The sequence below is a fragment of the Chiloscyllium plagiosum genome, chromosome 5, assembly GCF_004010195.1.
Source record: "Chiloscyllium plagiosum isolate BGI_BamShark_2017 chromosome 5, ASM401019v2, whole genome shotgun sequence".
Classification (NCBI taxonomy): Eukaryota; Metazoa; Chordata; class Chondrichthyes; order Orectolobiformes; family Hemiscylliidae; genus Chiloscyllium; species Chiloscyllium plagiosum.
Window position 1 is genome coordinate 42,458,324 of NC_057714.1, and position 18,290 is coordinate 42,476,613.

At 40.6% G+C, this 18,290-nt stretch overlaps 1 protein-coding gene across 4 annotated transcripts in view; it reads left to right on the top strand.

Moving 5' to 3' along the window:
- sgce (sarcoglycan, epsilon) overlaps positions 1 to 18,290 on the top strand; it is an 80,312-nt gene that overhangs the window by 37,002 nt on the left and 25,020 nt on the right. For all 4 annotated transcript variants that reach the window (XM_043689930.1, XM_043689931.1, XM_043689932.1 and 1 more), the window contains 3 exons: positions 539 to 611; positions 8,129 to 8,327; positions 13,334 to 13,496. In XM_043689930.1, the coding sequence (XP_043545865.1) occupies positions 539 to 611; positions 8,129 to 8,327; positions 13,334 to 13,496 (435 nt within the window). The remainder of the gene's footprint in view (positions 1 to 538; positions 612 to 8,128; positions 8,328 to 13,333; positions 13,497 to 18,290) is intronic.

An 18,290-nucleotide genomic window follows, 5' to 3' on the forward strand; every position in this document is an offset into this window, starting at 1 on the left:
CGCTCCCTCACCGCCAGACGCCTGGAGGAAGAACGCCTCATCTTCCGCCTCGGAACACTTCAGCCCAAGGGCATCAATGTGGATTTCAACAGCTTCCTCATTTCCTCTTCCCCCACCTCATCCTAGTTTCAAACTTCCAGTCCCCTTGACTTGTCCGGACTTGTCCGACCTGCCCAGCTCCTTTTCTACCTATCCACTCCACCCTCTCCTCCCTGACCTATCACCTTCATCTCCTCCCCACTCACCCATTGTACTCTATGCTACTCTCTCCCCACCCCCACCCTCCTCTAGCTTATCTCTCCACGCTTCAGGCTCTCTGCCTTTATTCCTGATGAAGGGCTTTTGCCCGAAACGTCGATTTTGCTGAAGCTCCTCGATGCTGCCTGAACTGCTGTGCTCTTCCAGCACCATTGATCCAGAATCTGGTTTCCAGCATCTGCAGTCATTGTTTTTACCGAACCCAAGTCCCTGGCGCTGTGAGGCAGCAGTGCTAATATATTTATATTTTTGATGATTTGCTGTTTCTTTTCTTTTACAGATCACTGCTTATAATAGACGAACATATGAAACAGCAAGGCATACTTTGATTGTCAACATTATGGCTTCAGATGGTATGAAGGTTTTTTAATATATTTACTGTTTTACATAGTAAGGGTAATGACTTTGCAATAAAAACAAAACTTGGTGTAAACATGCAGCTTGCATCTGCAGAGGAGAAAAGAAGACTCTGCTTAGAATTCTGGATGTCGAGTTTCCTTGTGCTATTTTACCATTTGGAAGCATTCTCAGCAACAGTAAGAACCAACTTTTGAGTCAATCTGTTCTTTGATTTTGGCCAAAAACAACTTTAATGTGGAATCATTACAAATAGAATTTTTAAAACAACGCATTTGTAATTTCCTAGAAGTTAAGAGATGAAGACATTCCTATACCTGAAGTATAGTAAATGTGGAATGTATCATCCATGAGGCAGTTTACAGCTGGGAGCTGCTATTCAGGTAGGTTAGACTGGGTGAGGATGGCAGATTTCCTTATCTAAAGACATTAGTGATCCAATTTTGTTTTATTATCACCAGTACTGATAGCTTTATATTCTGGATTTGTTAATTGAACTCAAATTCCAGCAGCTCCTATGGTGAGATTTGAAGCCTTGGTACCAGGGCATTGATCTGAGTCTCTGGATTAATAGTCGAGTGACATTACCACTTCACTGCTGTCTCCATGAATAAATAGATACCTTTTCTTACTCAAGTGCTAAGGTATGAGGTGGGGTCAGAGCAAGAGGAATATGTTAAGATCTTCAGGGTTATAATGCAATTATGTAAATGCACAGAATTGTAAGTAAGCTTCAGGCACGAATCCCCATGGAACTATGATGTCATGGTGATAATGGAGACAAAGAGAGGAAGGACTTGGTGTGAAATATCCGTGAATACAATGTGCAGAATAAGGGCCAAAACATGGATTGAAATGAGAAATTAAATTCAAAGTTACTCTATTCTTCTCACAGCAAGTCAACCCAGTCAACTTCCTTCATAATGATGTGGAATTGCTGATAAAGGTTACACATGCCAAAAACCCACGAGCTTCTGGGGATTCTTGTGTTGGTGTGCAGTGCCGTTTCAGAGATGTAAAACTACAATCTGATAAAAAAATATTAGGCTTGAAATCTACTATCTTGCTGAACATAGTACTTTGACCAAATACATTAATCCATATAATGATTACCAGGCTCTAGATTTTTTGAGATTAAATGTAACAAAACATTCTTGAGAATTCAATGGGGAAACCATCTCTCCTCATATTGGTTAATAATTAGAGGTGGTCTATATTTAGTTGAATAACAATCCATGCCACTTTAAGTGTGGAACATCAAAAAAACATAAGTATCACAACATATTCTAAATGATTACATTCATTAGGAGAGGGACGTTAATATCGGTCAGCTTCAATTCGGACTGTCCTGAACTTACTGGGTGACTCACATTCCAGGATTAAGGTGATATTACAGGTATTTCTGATATAACGTGTTTTGTCGGTGCAAATTAGCGCAAATGCACTTGACGAATAGTGGGCACTATTTGGATAGTGCGAACTTTTTACTGCACAGGTGTAGTACAGCGCAAGATTACACACGCATGCAACTATCGCGTTACACCAGAAATACCTGTACTTTGTTATTTGATGGATATCTTTCTTTTACTTTCAAGTATTGTAATTGTATCAGAATCATAGAATCCTTACAGTACAGAAAGAGGCCATTCAGCCCATCAAATCTGCATCCCAACCCTTTGAAGAGCATCCCATCCAGACCCAGCCCATTACCATATCCCAGTAACCCTGTATTTACCACAGCCAATCCACCTCACCTGTGCATCTTTGGACTGCAGGAGGAAACTGGAGCACCCGGCAGATACCCATGCCGACCCTGGGAGAACATGCAAACTCCACACAGACGGTCGCCTGAGAGTGAAATCAAACCAGCTCTGTGGTAATGTGAGGCAGCAGTGCTAACCACTGAACCACCATGCTAACCTTAGAAAAAGTTTGAAGTTTGGATTCTCTTGTAGAAATAAGAACTGAGATATTACTGGGAAATAAAAGACACAATTTGTCAATGCTCTCTTCTTACACTCATTGTGACATTTTGCAAGAATGTAAATTTGAGGAGAAAACTAAAGTTGACACTGCCTGAGAGAAGTGCTGTTTGACCGGCAAGTAGACTTTGGGTGCATTTTCCATTGCCACACCTCTTTAATGTTGCGTGTCAGTTAACAGCCAGTTTTTGTTTAAATTTTGATCAAGCAGGTTGGCAACGATTCATCAGATCATCACCCTGAGAAGTGAAACCGTGAATAGCAGTCTCCTATTTTTGTGGAATTGAAGCAGACAGTGCATGTTCTTTCTGTCTGCAAAGAACAAGGTCCTGTGTGTTAATGTATATAGCTTCTAGTGCAGGACACCGCAACCCTGACTGGCAATCTTAAATTGTGTGTCAGCATAGTTCCTGCTATATTCAGGATTATTCAGCAAATACTATCTAATTGCAGAATCACATCTATTGTTAGACACTAAGCACAGACTGGTGAGTACAGTCAGTACCCTGCCTGTTGTGAACAGCTGACTGGATATGCTGTTGATGAATCTGTCTGATTTCAGGATGTACTGCCTATATATCTGGCATCACACTAGCAATGAGTTTCATATATCACATTATTTGTTTCTGTGATAGGCAGAAGGCCTTTTTTGACCTGATGGCAGCATCTTTTTATTGGCTAACACAACACATGTTGCTACTGCATAACAGCAGCATGAAGCAGCTGGTTTCACCTGTTGCTGAAAATATGAGATACTGTACATTTTCACGGTAATCTGAGGTAGGCTGGGCACTATTAAGACCAAGAGGATGCCTTAGGGTCTTCCACCAGTTTGCCTGACATAGAGCAATAAATAATCAGTATTCCTTCGGGTGGTTTTGTTGAAGCCAGTTTCTACTACAGGTTTGCACGGTGAACAAATGGCTGGAACACTGTTTACCTGGTTTCTGACAAGGCCAATCTTTGAGTGTGGATATGGCAATGCATGATGGCAGTTTATAGAATACGATTCTAAGTCTGATAATAAGGACCAGTTACCTTTCTCTTTCAATGTTATTTAACATTGTGATTTATGCTCACTAGTTCAGTTACTTTGGTTATACAGATTCCCAGACTAAGTAGAGGACCACACATCACAGTGGCAAGGCTCACATGATATAATGAGCTACAAAGCAAAGTTGAGTAAAATTGCTGCCAGCAATGCATCTCTCCCCGATGAGCCCAATGTGCTCTATGCTTGTTTTGTTTTGAATAGAACGTCTGTCAAATGATGTCACCATCTGTGGCAGTGTACCCACAGTCACTGCTGCAGACATCAGATTGGCCCCCTTGAGGGTGAACCAATGGAAAGTGACTGGTCTGGATAGAGTCCCCAGCCTTGCACTCCGATCGTGCATGGACCGACTGCTGGGAGTTTTTGCAGATATCTTTAACCTTTTTAATCTGAGCAGCATGAGTTAGCACTGCTGTCTCGCAGCACCAGGGACCTGGGTTGGATTCCAGCCTTGGGCAGCTTTTTGTGTGGAGTTTGCATATTCTCCCTGTGTCTGCGTGAGTTTCCTCCAGGTACTCCAGTTTCCTCCCACACTCCAAAGATGTGCAGGTCAGGTGAATTGGCTATGCCAAATTTCCCATAGTATTAGCTGCATTAGTCGGGGTAAATGTTGGGGAATGGACTTTGGAGGGTTGGTGTGGACTTGATGGGCCAAATGGCCTGTTTCTACACTGTAGGGAATCTAATCTAATCTAACCTCTCATCACTCTGATGTAACGTTCCCACCTGCTTCAAGAAGACCAGTATCATTTCAGTGCCTGGTTTTTCTTTGGCAATGTATCTTAACGTCTACCGCTTGACTCTGACATCCATCATCGTGAAGTGTTTCGAGAGGTTAGTAATGCCACACATTAACTCCTGCCTCCCAGAATTGCATTTCTCCACTACAAATCACCTATTGTGACAATGAGCCCATGGCCGGTGCCATCTCTCTGGACCTATGCTCATCCCTGAAACATTTGGATAATAAAGACACCTATGTTAAACTCTTATTTATTGACTTTGGCTCTGCCTTCAACACCATAATTCTAAGTGAACTTATCTCCAAACGCCAAGACCTGGGTCTCTGCTCCCCGCTTCTGCAACAGGATCCTTGACTTCTTGACCTGCAGACCGCAATCAGTAAGGATAAGTGGTGACACCACCTCCACAACAATGCTCAATACTGGTGCCACGCTAGACTGTGTATTCAGCCCTAACTGTACTCTTTATGCTCTCAAATTCTAACTCTAACTCCACTATGCAAACTTATGCAAGGGGATAAAAGCTGTAAGAGTTAAGTGTAGCAAATGCGGCTGGGAGAGTAGTTACCATTCGGTCGCATGTCACTATCATAAATGTAACAGTAATATAAGAAATAGTGAAGAAGATAAATCGTTCCAGTGCGAAATCTGCCTACTTAGATTTACAACAGCCATAGGTTTAGGGCAACACGAGAGGCACGTGCACCCTAATTTAAGAAATATTAAAAGAAATAAAGAGAAGAAAGGTAATTTGGAAAAAGTAGAGAAAGATAAAAGAGGAGTTTGGTCCAACTCCGACATAAAAGTGCTAAAACCATTAGAACAGGAACTTGTAAGCTGCAAAAATATTAATAAACTTATCGCTAAAAAATTAAGAACTAAGACGCCAAAACAAATTTCCGATAAAAGACTATTAGTTAAACAAACTAGAACTAGCGACAAAGAGGCGGGCACAAGTCAAGGAGTAGTCCCCATTAATGATAATAGAAATGAAGAGAATAGTGACATTGATTTAGATACTCCAGTAGAGGAAATAGTAATAGAGAATAACTACCAAGGAAGAAATAATACTAATGGGAGTTTAGAATCTAAGAATCGGTTACTATTAGAATTATTAGAGATGGAGAAGGACAAAATAAGTAAAAGCAAACGTACAACAATAAATGATTATGATAGCATTGTGGATATGGTAATTGGTAAATTAGGAACTAATAATGAAAGTAATAAATTGAATAAACTGAAATATATATATAAAGGAATTAATTACTAAGCATAAAGATATTAGGCAAGAATATAATACGAGAGTAAATAATGCCAAGAGAAGATATAGTAGAAAAAAAGGAAAATTTAAAGAAATACAGGTTTTGTATAAGAATAAAAGACAGGATCTAGCTAGAACTATGATGGGAGCTCCGTCCAAATGTGAATGTCTGCTTAGCAAGGCGGAGCTAGAAGATTATTTTAAAAATAGATTGTCTCTTCCTAATGATAAAAGTAATTTGAGAGGACTTGCCAAATATAAAGAATTTGCTCTCAAATTCTAACTCCATTTATCCTCTACCTCCTCAGAAAGTTAATAAGTGAATTTGGCGTATCCACAAGGACTCATACCAGTTTTTATAGATGCGCCATAAAAAACATTCTCTCTGGATAGATCACAGTTTGGTATGGCAACTGCTGTGCCCAAGACCACAAGAAATTTCAGAGGGTTATGAACGCAGCCCAGTTCATCATGAAAACCAGCCTTCCTTTCATTAACTCCATCTATACTTCCCACTGCATCGGGAAAGCAGCCAACATAATCAAATACCTTCCCACCCTAGTTATACGCTCTTCCACCCTCTTCTGTCGGCAGAAGATACAAAAAAGTTTGAAAATGCATATCAACAGATTCAAGAACAGCTTCTTCCCTGCTGTAATCAGACATTTGAACAAACCTCTCATATTAAAGTTGATCTTTCTCTGCAAATTCTCTGTAGCTGTAACGCTATGTTCTGCACTCTGTTCTATTACCCTGATGTAATTATATAAGACATGATTTGTCTGGTTAGCATGCAAAACAATAACTTCACTGTAGCTTGGTACATGTGACCATAAACAAATTTGGTTTATAATACCAAAGTAATATATTAAAATTTAAATTGTCTTATCAAGTCTTCTGTATCAAATACATAGTGAATCTGACTCTTATTCTCTTTCGATGGAGGGATATCTTTTGAGGAGTTTTGACTGGACTCTTACAATATCTGGGAAAATTACAATCTAACTGAAAAAGAAATCTGTATTTTAGGAAGAAGGTGGCACTCTTGCCTGGCTTCCTTCCTTGACTGGAGGCTGCTTGGACTCTCCAGACCCATATTAGGTTTCTTAACTTCAGTCAGAAGGAGTTAGATTTTGAGAGATGTGGTTACTCCCAATGGCTCCATGTGAAGATTTATGATTGTTGAAAAGACACAACAAGATATTTAGGAAGATGGGACTGGAAAGAATAAATAAAAGGTGGCAGTGTTGAGGTTATCCAGGAATGTTGACACTCAGAATCAATTTGCTTACAGTTAAGAAATAGTAGATGTGTTTTTTAAACTGTTGGATGTTTCTGCAGACCACAAACCAGTGATAAAGACAGAAAAGCAAATTTATAGAAGAGGTGCAAAAGTTATGGATAGTGATAATAGGACTTCATTGCTATTCCAGTTTATAGTGGAGTAATTAATATTGTGGGCAGAGAGGAGGAAGAGTTTCTGAAGTGTGCTCCCGGGAATTTGAGATGCTTTACCTCACAATGAAGAAGGAGGCATTGTTGGTTCCGGTTCTCGGAAATGAGGTGGGTCAAGTGGATCAAATGTCAGTTGGAAATGTTCAGAGAATGGTGCTCACAGGGTTTAAATGAGCTATACAAGAAGCAATCTGGAGTAAAAATATTCACACACAAATCTCCCAAGTGTAATTTCTGCTCCATGCTAAATTAGTGTTCTCTACCATCCTGTCTTCATTTGGTTGGGTATTTGAACTCTGGATCAACACACATCTGTTGCAGAAAATTTGACATTCCTACATACCATCAGTATAAATACATTTTTCTGACCTCTTAATATTGATAATCTTGAAGATGTGTCCTTTTAATTAAATATTTAACTAATGGTAGCCCTTTTCTTCTGAAGATTTCTCTGAGGTCATCCTTGACTTTCTGCCTTTTGAAAAGAGTCACAATTTCATCGCTGTCTATTCAAAACTAAGGCTAACTATCTGCCCCTCATGTTAACCTGATGAAATGTCTTGAGGCTAGCCTAACTTTACCATCCTTGCTTTGGGGGATCAAGTTGTTTAAATGGCCCAGCTGTGTTAAGACCTGCCTGTCTTTTTTAAGAAATAGCTAGAAGAGGATAGTTGCAGTGCAGACATTGGAGGTCTAACGTACCCGTGTTCTACCTTGTTTCCCGGGCTGTGAGTCCTCTCTGTTAGATGTCAGTGCAGTCATCCTACACTTCTGGGCAAATGTCAAGAGACGAGAGAGCTGATATCCAGCTCACCATTCCATGCCTTGCCCCTGGGGAGTAAGTGTTTCCAAATACAAACCGTAAGAGAATTAACATCCAGATGACTGTGCATATAGCTAGATAAGTGCAATCACAGCACACAGACATCTGTACATCACTTGCCAAATGTTTCTGTGGGTCTTAAGTCAGGGTCTGAGTATACATTGTTTTCAACTTTTGTGTTCTTGTTGTTTAAAGATTATCCTTTGCCCTATCAAGCGGAGTTCTTTGTGAAAAACATGAATGTGGAAGAGATGTTGGCAAGTGAGGTTATTGGCGATTTCCTGGGAGCCGTGAAGAATGTTTGGCAGCCTGACCGCCTCAATGCCATTAACATCACCTCCGCACTCGACCGTGGTGGACGAGTACCTCTGCCCATCAATAATATGAAGGAAGGGTGAGTTTAATTTCTGTGGAAAACAAAAAAAATGCAATTTTTCAGATTTGCATCTGACTCCTTGTTGTTTAAGTCATTTGCTTTACCTGGATATCTAACTATACTGAGAGCCTGAAGGTTAATTTCATTGTACAGACTTTAGTTACTGCAATGTAGAATATAGAATAAATGGCATAGGTGGATTCATCTTTTTCATTTGCAGCCTTTTCTCAAGGCCTGGAACCCTTTTGAGCCCTTTTCCAGTAGAGGCTTGACCCAGTATATTTAGCTGTGTTTTCCAAGCTGGGGATGAGGAAACCCTCTCACTGAGGTCATTCTCCCAGACCGTCAGTGTAGTCTCATCCATTGTAAGGTAACAACTTTTCATAAATCATTTATAGCCATAGGGATAGAAAAATACAGGAACACTGGGAAAGGCCAATGGAAGACAGCATGGGTCAACTTTCTTTGCAAAGAATTCATTAACATGTGAATTTCAAATTGTCCTAATTCTCAGTTGGCTGAGTATAAAAAAACTGTGTTCTCTCTCCCGTACAGCCTCACTGGACTTTTAAAATTTCTCTTGTCTGACCACAATTTTAAGGTGATTGGAGGAATGTTTAAGGGAGATGTGAGAGGTGGGTTCTTTACAGAGAGTGGTGGGTGTGTGGAATGCACTGCCAGTAGTGGTAGTAAGTCAGATACATTAGGGCATTTAAGTAACTCGGATAGGCACATGGATGATAGTAAAATGAAAGGTATGTAGGTTAGTTTGATCTTAGAGTAGGATAAAAGATCAGCACAACATCAAAAGTCAAAGGGCTTGTACTGCATTGTACTGTTCTATGTACCAGGACCAGATTTCACAAACACTTCCTTCCCCCACTTTGCAGCCCCTCTCTCATTCTCCTGCCTTTCCAACAGTGAGTGAGCAGCTCCTGACGGTGATGACTTGTCTCTGATTGGTTGCTCTATGATTTAATGTCAAAGGCGTTTTTTTTTTTTTGGGGTATTTAGGGTGAATCCAGCCACGGCCTCTGTATTCCAAATGCCGGCAGAAAGGCACTAAGGCAAAGCATAATGATAATTAGTCAAATTTTTTATTTAAATGGTATGAATTGATTGTTCATTTTTGATTTGACTTTTAATTTAGTATGGTGGTGAGGTGTTGGTTGGTGAGAGAGGAATGATAAGGTGTGGAACAAATGGTGAATGGAAAATCCGCTGTGACTACTGCTATAGCATCTGGATGATTACCAACGATAGAGGGGCAGCCACCTTCCTTCCTATTCCTTGTTCTCTCAATCCTTCTCCTCTACCTTCTGCTCCTGCTCAATATGGACAATGACAAGGGCAGAGTTGATCTGTATTACCTGCAAAGCTAAGTGTTGCGGTCTGCAACATGAGAGAACTTGAATTTCTAGTGATCTTACTCGCATCTCTGGAAAACAGTGCAATGTAGTGAGACCTCATTGAGTAGAGAATCTTAGTAACCTCCATTATGGAACACTAGAAGGTAAACTGTGCGATGCTGCAAATATCTTCAGCTTAGAATAGTCAGAAGCAGGAACTCGGGACAGACTAATTCCAACACTTGCTACTTTATGCAACTGAATCACACACTGATAGCTGCAGATTTCTGTGACGTCCTTAACTGAAGCATAGGGATCTTACACATTTTTCCTTGCTGATGTTGCTAATGCTGTTAAAGTTGTTTAAAATAGATTGACAGGAAATGAGGTCCTGACAAGTAATTCAGAGGAGAGAGAAGCTGAGATGGAATTAGAAGTTAAAATGTGAGTGAATGAGTCTGGAAGGCAGATGAAATGCGGGCTAGATAAGAAACAGTGAGTTTAGCAAGGCCAAATGGAATGTATCTGAATGCAAGGAGCCTGAGGAATAAACTGGATGAGTTGCGGGTACAGAAGACTACATGGGAATTATCTCATAGTTATGATCGAGACTTGGTTGAAAGATGAGTAAGGTTGGCAGGTCAACATCCCTGATTATAGGATATTGAGATGACATAGAGAGAGGGTGCGGTGGTGGTAAGGTTTGGTGTTAGTAATATTGATCACGGAATCAATTATAGCATTGAGGAGGGATGAAATCTTGGAAGGATCATCAAATGAGGCCATGAGGGGAGAAATGAAAAATAAAAAAGGGACAAACCTGTTGAGTGTGTACTACAGGCGATCAAATAGTCCGGAAGAGAGGGGAACAAATACCTAATCTTATTTCAGAGAAATGTAAGAGTAATAAGATAGCAATAGTAAATGTTTTTAACTACCCAAATATTAACTAGGTTAGTTTTAGTGTGCAGGTATAGTGGGAAAAGAATTATTTTTCATTCAGAAGAACATTAAGCAGGACATGGAAAGCCCAACAAGGGAGGGGAACCTAATGTTTGGAAATTTGCCCAGGGAGATGGAAGGTGTATTAGTAGGGGAGTATTTTGGAGGCACTGACCATAACTCAGTTATATAATTATGAGAAGCAATAAGGATAGCTGCAAGTATAAGTTGTAAACTTGGAGAAGTTAATTTACTCGAAGATGCAATTTGGTCCAAGTGGACAAGGACAGCTAAAACATTGAATCGGAGCAAAGGGAGACCCTACAGGAGGAAATAGCGAGAGTACAAGACAAAACTCTTGCTATGAAGGCAAAGAGTGAGACCAAGACCGGAGAATCTTAGATGTCAAGTAACATAAAAGTTAGGATTTTTTTAAAAATTGCTATAGCAGATATGGCTTGATATGGCAGAGTCACTCCAGGAGTATAAAAAATGCAGGAAGGAAATTAGGTAGGCATAGAGAATGCATGAAAACACATTGGGTAGAATAAAGGAAAACCAGAGGGGTTTTTGAATACATAAAGAACAAAGAAATAACTAGTGAAAGAGAAGGGTCGATTTGAGGACAATAGAAGTCATGTGCATGTGGATCCAGAAGATATGGGCACAGTGAATACTCATTGAATACATCGCATCAGTCTTCACAATATCGATGGCATGTACTGGCAGGGCGGATGACTGTGAAATATAGGAATAAATTAACATAAGGAGAGGAGATACAAGCAGGTTTAACAGCCTTAAAAGTAGGTAAATCTACTGAACCAAATCAGATGTATCCCATCTGTTGAGGCAGACAAAGCAGGAGAAATCAGGGGCTCTAGCAGTAATTTTCAAAACCACTTGTGTCCATGGATTAGGTGTCAGAAGACTGAAGGGCTGCGAATGTTGTTGCATTATTTAAAAAGGAAGAAAAAGATAGAGCAAGAAATTACGAGCCATCTTGGTGATGGAAAGTTATTAGAAAGAATTCTGAGGGATAGAATATATCTCCTGTTGGAGAGAGCAGACTAATTAATTAAATTAGTTATGATAGTCAGCATGGATTTATAAAGGGAAGGTCTTGTTTGACACTTTTTTGATCAAATGTTTTGAGGCGGTAACCGGGAGTGTGGATGAGGGTAATTCATTTAGTATGGTTGATAAGGACTTTAGCAAGGCTTCTGATAAGGTCCCTCATGGCGGACTAATCAAGAAAGTAAGCCCATGGGATGCAAGGCAAAGTCGCACATTGAAGCTAAAGTTGGCTGAGATGGAGGAAGCTGAGGGTGATGGTAGAGGGATGTTTCTGTGTCGAGAAGTATGTTTCCAGTGGGTTCTGTAAATTTTGGTGCTGAGGTCCGTGCTGTTTGGACATTTCATGTGGGGCAGTGATCAGGAAGTTCACAGGTGACATGAACATCGGTAGGGTGGTAAATTGTGAGATGGATAGCTCTAAACTGTAGGAGAATATTAATGGACTGGTCAGGTGGGTAAAACAATGGTAAACTCGGTTTAAGCTGGAAAGGTATGAGGTTGGCCTTCCACTTGGGGAAGGCTAACAAGGCAAGGCATTAAACTGTGAATGGTAAGGACCTCAGGAAGTACTTAAGATCAGAGGAACCTTTGTGTGCATGTCCATGGATCCTGGAAGGTTACAAGGTGAGTAGGCAAAGCTGTTAAGAATGCAAGTGGGATACTTGCGTTTAGTAACTGAGGCATAGAATACAAGTGGAAGGTATTCATGCTATAACAGTATAAAACACTGGCTCAGCCACTCCAGGAGAGCTATATACAGTTGTAGCCACTGCATGGTGGGAAGGATGTGATTGCACGAGAGACGGTGCCGAGAAGATTTGCCAGACCGCTGTCTGGGCTTGGAGGGTCTGAGTAATGAGAAAAGATTGGATAGTTTGGAGTTGTTTTCCTTGGGGCAGTATATGTCGTGAGAGAATTTGATAGAGGTCAATAGCAATGTGGGGCAGAGATAGGGTGGATAGAAAGGCATTTTGGAAGGAACATCGATGAGAAATATTTTCACAAAGCATAGCAGGAGACTGGAGCTCACTGTAGGTAGTTGAGTCAGAAAATCTTGTAACATTTAAGCAATATTTAGCCTCCAGGGTTACAGGCCAAAGGCTGGAAAAAGTGAAGATTTGATTTTTGTCCAGCCCAAACATGATGGGCTGACTGGCCTCTTTCCGTGTTGCAACTGTCTACTTTTCCAGTTGGAAAAGTACTGTCTGCTTCCAGCTGTGAGGCCACCTTACCCCCCCTCCCCCCTGTACCTTTCTCAGCAATTTGTTCTATTTATTTAATTCAATTTATTCTGTCATGTTGATTCCATATTTCTGTCAGATGTTCACTGTTTCTGTGCTAATGCTCACACCAGTACAGTATCCGTTGTGATTTTCCCCAAATGGGTACTTGCTGTGCAACTGCCATTTGAGAGGTCCAAGTGCACTTGCTTCTGAAAATGGTTGCAAACAATCCCAGTTTCTTGACTTAAATGTCTCCAACGATTAGGAATTGCAATGCTTCACAAATCTCTGGATGAGCCCTTGTGTTTGTCATTCACATAAAATCCAAATGTTTTCCAAAATGCTGCTTTTAAAGTGTAAATGCACTTGGAAATACCCGGCTCTAGGTTCAGATCCTTGTAAAACGTGATGTTCTGTTGGAATTCTTCCTCTGCAGGGTTTATGTCATGGTGGGGACAGATGTGACTTTCTCATCATGCCTCAGAGAGGTGGAGACCCCACAAAACCAGCTGAAGTGTAGTCAGGAGATGGAACCGAGCATAAGCTGTGACAAGAAATTTAGGGCCCAGTTTGATATTGACTGGTGTAAACTGACTTTGGTAAGTCAAGCACTATCTTTTCAGCATTCTCTCTTTTGAAGGGGATCATATACATTTTGATGTATTTTTTCACATTTTTTCTCAGGATTGTGATACGTATTTACAACACAAAAACAAGCCAATTGACCTACATTTAACATTGATATTTACATTTAGTTTGCACCTCCAACCTTCTTTCTTTGTCTAACCCCATGAACATATGACCTTCTGTTTGTTATTCTTACATGCAACTGTCTAGCTTCTCTTTACTTCTGTATTCAGTTCAACTACTCCTTTTGATAGTGAACTCTAACCATTCTATGGATAAAGAATTTTTTTCTGAATTCTTGATTTGATTTTTAATGAATGTCATATTTATGGCTCTTAGTTATGGCCCCCACCTCCTTTAGAAGTTCAAATACCTTCTCCATGCACATCCCATAAAACCATACCAAAGTATGCCTGTTAGAATCACCCAAGTCTTTAATAAAATTTTTTTTTGAAAGGATGTGACCTCTTCTGATTTCTATAATCCTAATAAATCATCCTTTATTAAATCTAAGGATAGCAGAACTGTTTACAGTACTCCAAATGTGTTTTAAGGTTCAAAGTTAACATAACTTTTCTGATTTTTCATTGTACTCCTTAAGAAAGTAACCCCAAACATTTGTTAATTTTACTGGTGTCCATAATCTGTGTTGCTACTCGTAATAATTTGTGGATTTGCCTGCCCTGCACTCCACTCCACCCCCCCTCACTCTCCACACTCCCCCCTCCCTGACTCCGGCATTCAACCCCATTTTGATGCTACTTTCTCCGAAGAAATGCGCAGCCTCTATTATTTCCGTCCTATCGATGTAACACCACTGATTAACAATATTGTGCCAAGTCTGCAAAAGTATTTCCTTGTTGTATTTTTAGATTAGATTAGATTACTTACAGTGTGGAAACAGGCCCTTCGGCCAAACAAGTCCACACCAACCCACCGAAGCGCAACCCACCAAGACTCATTCTCCTACATTTACCCCTTCACCTAACACTACGGACAATTTAGTATGGCCAATTCACCTGACCTGCACATCTTTGGATTGTGGGAGGAAACTGGAGCACCCGGAGGAAACCCACGCAGACACTGGGAGAATGTGCAAACTCCACACAGTCAGTCGCCTGAGGCGGGAATTGAACCCGGATCTCTGGCGCTGTGAGGCAGCAGTGCTAACCACTGTGCCACCGTGCCGCCCACTGCAGTTTGGTGTTGTCACATTTTTCAATTGTTCTTTAGGTTCCTAAGACTAAAATATAAATGTAGATGGTGAACAAACACAGTTCGGTTGTTAAACACTACAATTAACTAGCCATTTCTCACCAATTGTTTAATGTTTGTCCAGAATCTCAATCTCGAACAGTGTCATGTTTGGAACTTGCACACACCCTGTTCCTTCATTAAGAAAACTCCGCTTGATAAAAAAAATCAAATTAGAGGAGAAAATCTCCCAAGAGGATTCTGCTCAAATCATAGTGTTACTGTCGAGCAAAATCAATCATCAGTTTAGATTTTCAAATATCTGTCTCCATAAAGGACTGAAGTTTGATTGTTCATAAGTTACACTTTCTCCCTCCAGTGGACAATGATGTGACCCCATTTTAACACCTGAAAAATAACATGACCCCAGACAACAACAAAAATCAAACATTCAATACAGAATTAGAGTTTATTACAAGGCAACATATAATTCATCACATAAATATGAATATCTGAGCTTTTGAAATAATTGTAAAAATATAATTATTTTATGAACTTATGTAGATTTCAGCCAAATTCTCCATTTTTTTTGTTGACAAAAGACTGTGAAGTCCCTTCCCTCACCCCCCCCCCCTCCCCCCCAGCGCCCCTGTTCAGCCCATCATCTTCACACATACACCCATCAGTCCATCTTACTTACCTGTCTACCCCACACATTCAGTAGCTCTGCTTTCCAACCTCTTCCTTCGGCTATAGACACGTACAAATGTACACACACTACAACACTTTCACTAGCCCCTCTGTCTTCCTCCTCTTTTGGTCTAATTGTTGGTACCTGCTGTGGAGCAGAGTTGCTAACCTGAGGTAAGGGGTCTGTATATCACGTAGATGGGAGTAGAAACACTGTCAAGTTGGAATCTGCTAGCCACCTTCCTACCTTAGCTCCTTGACATCCTGGTTTTCCCATGCTCAGTCAGTCACTGAGTTACATGTTCCAGCCTTTGTCTGAACCAAGTCAACACAAATATTCTGGGCTTGATGAAGTTTGCCTTCAGTAATGGTTTCTAATGTTAAAGGGTGTCTTGAGCACACTGTCCACTCCATACTATGTGGAGGCATTAATTCACTGAATCCAGGGCTTTGCTGCCAGATGCCTCCCCTACCCCCAATGCAATAAAGACAGGGTCCATCTTGTCCTCACATATCACCCTGCCAGTCTCCGCATCTAACGCATTATCCTTAAACATTTGCACTGACTCTATCTAGACCCCAGCACCAAGAATATCTTCCCCTCCTTGGCCTCCATTGTCACAATGAATGAGACTGCAAATTGGAGGAACAACACCTCATCTTCCACCTGGGCACCTGAAGGCCCAGAGGACTCCACATTGAGTTCTGCAATTTCAAATAATCTCCCTTCCCATCCCAGCCCCTCCCCCTCCCATTTGTCTGATTGACCCTTCCTTCCATTTACCAACTGGATTCATTCTTCCCATTTACCAATCAGGTCGCACCCTCTACATGTCTCCACCTATCCCACCTCACCATCCTGCACCCCCCCCCCCCCCCCCCGCAACAGCTCCCCATACGCTATTCCCAGCCCTGAAGAAGGGGGATACGTGAAATGTTGACTTCTCCACCTCCTGGTGCTGCCTGGCTTGCTGTGTTCTTCCAGCCTCCCGCCTGTCTACCTTGGATTCCAGCATCTGCAGATTTTTTTTGTCTCTAACCGAGAGTCTCCAGACTGGGCTGTCTCCTCTGCACAGAGGCTTCTGCTGTGGATTGAAGTCAAGGAAATGCACAATCCCACACTTATGTCCTTTTGACTCTACTGGGGGTCATGAACCACAGTTTAGGTGCCACTATGCTAAAGACTAGTTACAATGGAGCTAGCTGAGCTAAAGTCTCAAGTAAATTGGTTCAGTAACTTTGCATGTCATTTGACATCTTGTCTAGCCTTTCGTTTCAGTTTGGAACATCAAAGACAGGGACTTCCAAAACCATTTGGGCCCTGAACAGAAAAACAGAGCTTTTTAACACTGCATTACTTGGAGCTGCAAAGTGCAGGACTGAGAAAATAAATAACTTTCTTCATTATTTGCTTGTTTGTCATTTTATTCCCTGTATGATTTCAACACAATCATATCAATTTGATTCATAGAATCATCAAATTTAAACGGTATGAAAAGAAGCCACTCAGCTCACTGAGCTAGTTCTATTAATGTTGTCTTCACGAGTTGCCTTTGATCGTTGATACTGCTTTTACCTTTCAATGGAGGAGTCATCTGTTCAAGCATCACTTCAGAGACCATAATGGTAATTCAGGCTTGGACTCCAGTACAATACTTGAGGGCATAGTGCAATGTCAGAGTGCCATAGATTATAATAGTGACCATACTTGCAAAAATACTTAATTGGCATCACAGGGTTTCAAGACAGTACAGTGCAAGTTCATTTTCTTTGTCTTCATTCTAAACTAATTTTCTGCCTTGCCCTATGGTTTTCAATTTCAAAGCTTTCCAATTTTATATTTTCTTGCCTTTGTTTCTATTCTGCTACAATTGTATTTATACAAATGGGGAATAAAGCTAATCAATTATTTTGTGATAATGATCCTTTATTTTAAGCTATACAGATCAATAAGCTATCGGTCTTTTTGGAGTGAGATTCACCTATTATAAAATGATAATGTAACTAACATTGACATATCTATTTCTTTATAGGCTCCATATGTTTGTCTTATTCTGAACTTAAGTGTTCTTAACACTTGCCTTCCTGTTGGTCGATTCAGGTTACATATTGTTTATTTTAATTTGATGAAGCTTTAAGTTTTCATGCTACATGAATTGTACTTTATGAACATTTAATCAGAACTATGTCCGATTGGATAGACATCACAGCCTCAAAATGTGAGGAGTCTGAGAAGGCAAAGGGCCTGATTTTGGACCAACAGCCAATGAACCGTCCCCCAAATTGCTCCACTGACTCTGAAAAGCATTTATTTGAAGTTTTCTCTTTGAATGTTTTTTCTTTATCTCAGACAAGTCTGTGGCACTTCAAGTGGGTCACTCTCTAGATATAGTAGGTGGTTGCTGTTAAAACAACTGTACAAGTACAGAATACCGATGCATTTATCCTCATGACCTTCCCCTGGCATTATCATGGGTTTTGAGACTCCAGTACAAAGAGCTATTTTTTAAATAAAAATTTGGAAGATGAGTCACCGAGATTAGCTGTTGCAGATTTCCCGGTGACTGCAGTTGAACAGCTGATCCTTATTGTGGTTCTGTCAGCTGGGAAGGTATCTTGCATTGAGAGACACACTTATGCAGAAGAAGGATAATAAAACAAATTACAGTATGGGCATTGGTAGGTAAAGTCAAGGAAAGATATTTTCCCAGAACATTCGGAGCCAAGAATAACTAGGAAGATAACTGAGGGAAGGGTAGGGCCTATCAGAGAATGCCCACACTGTGGAAAGAGGCCAAACCTGGTTAGTCCACCCTATCCCCATAATCCTGCATTTTATCATCGCTTTTCCACCCAACCTATACTAGAGGAGGATAGCTGGT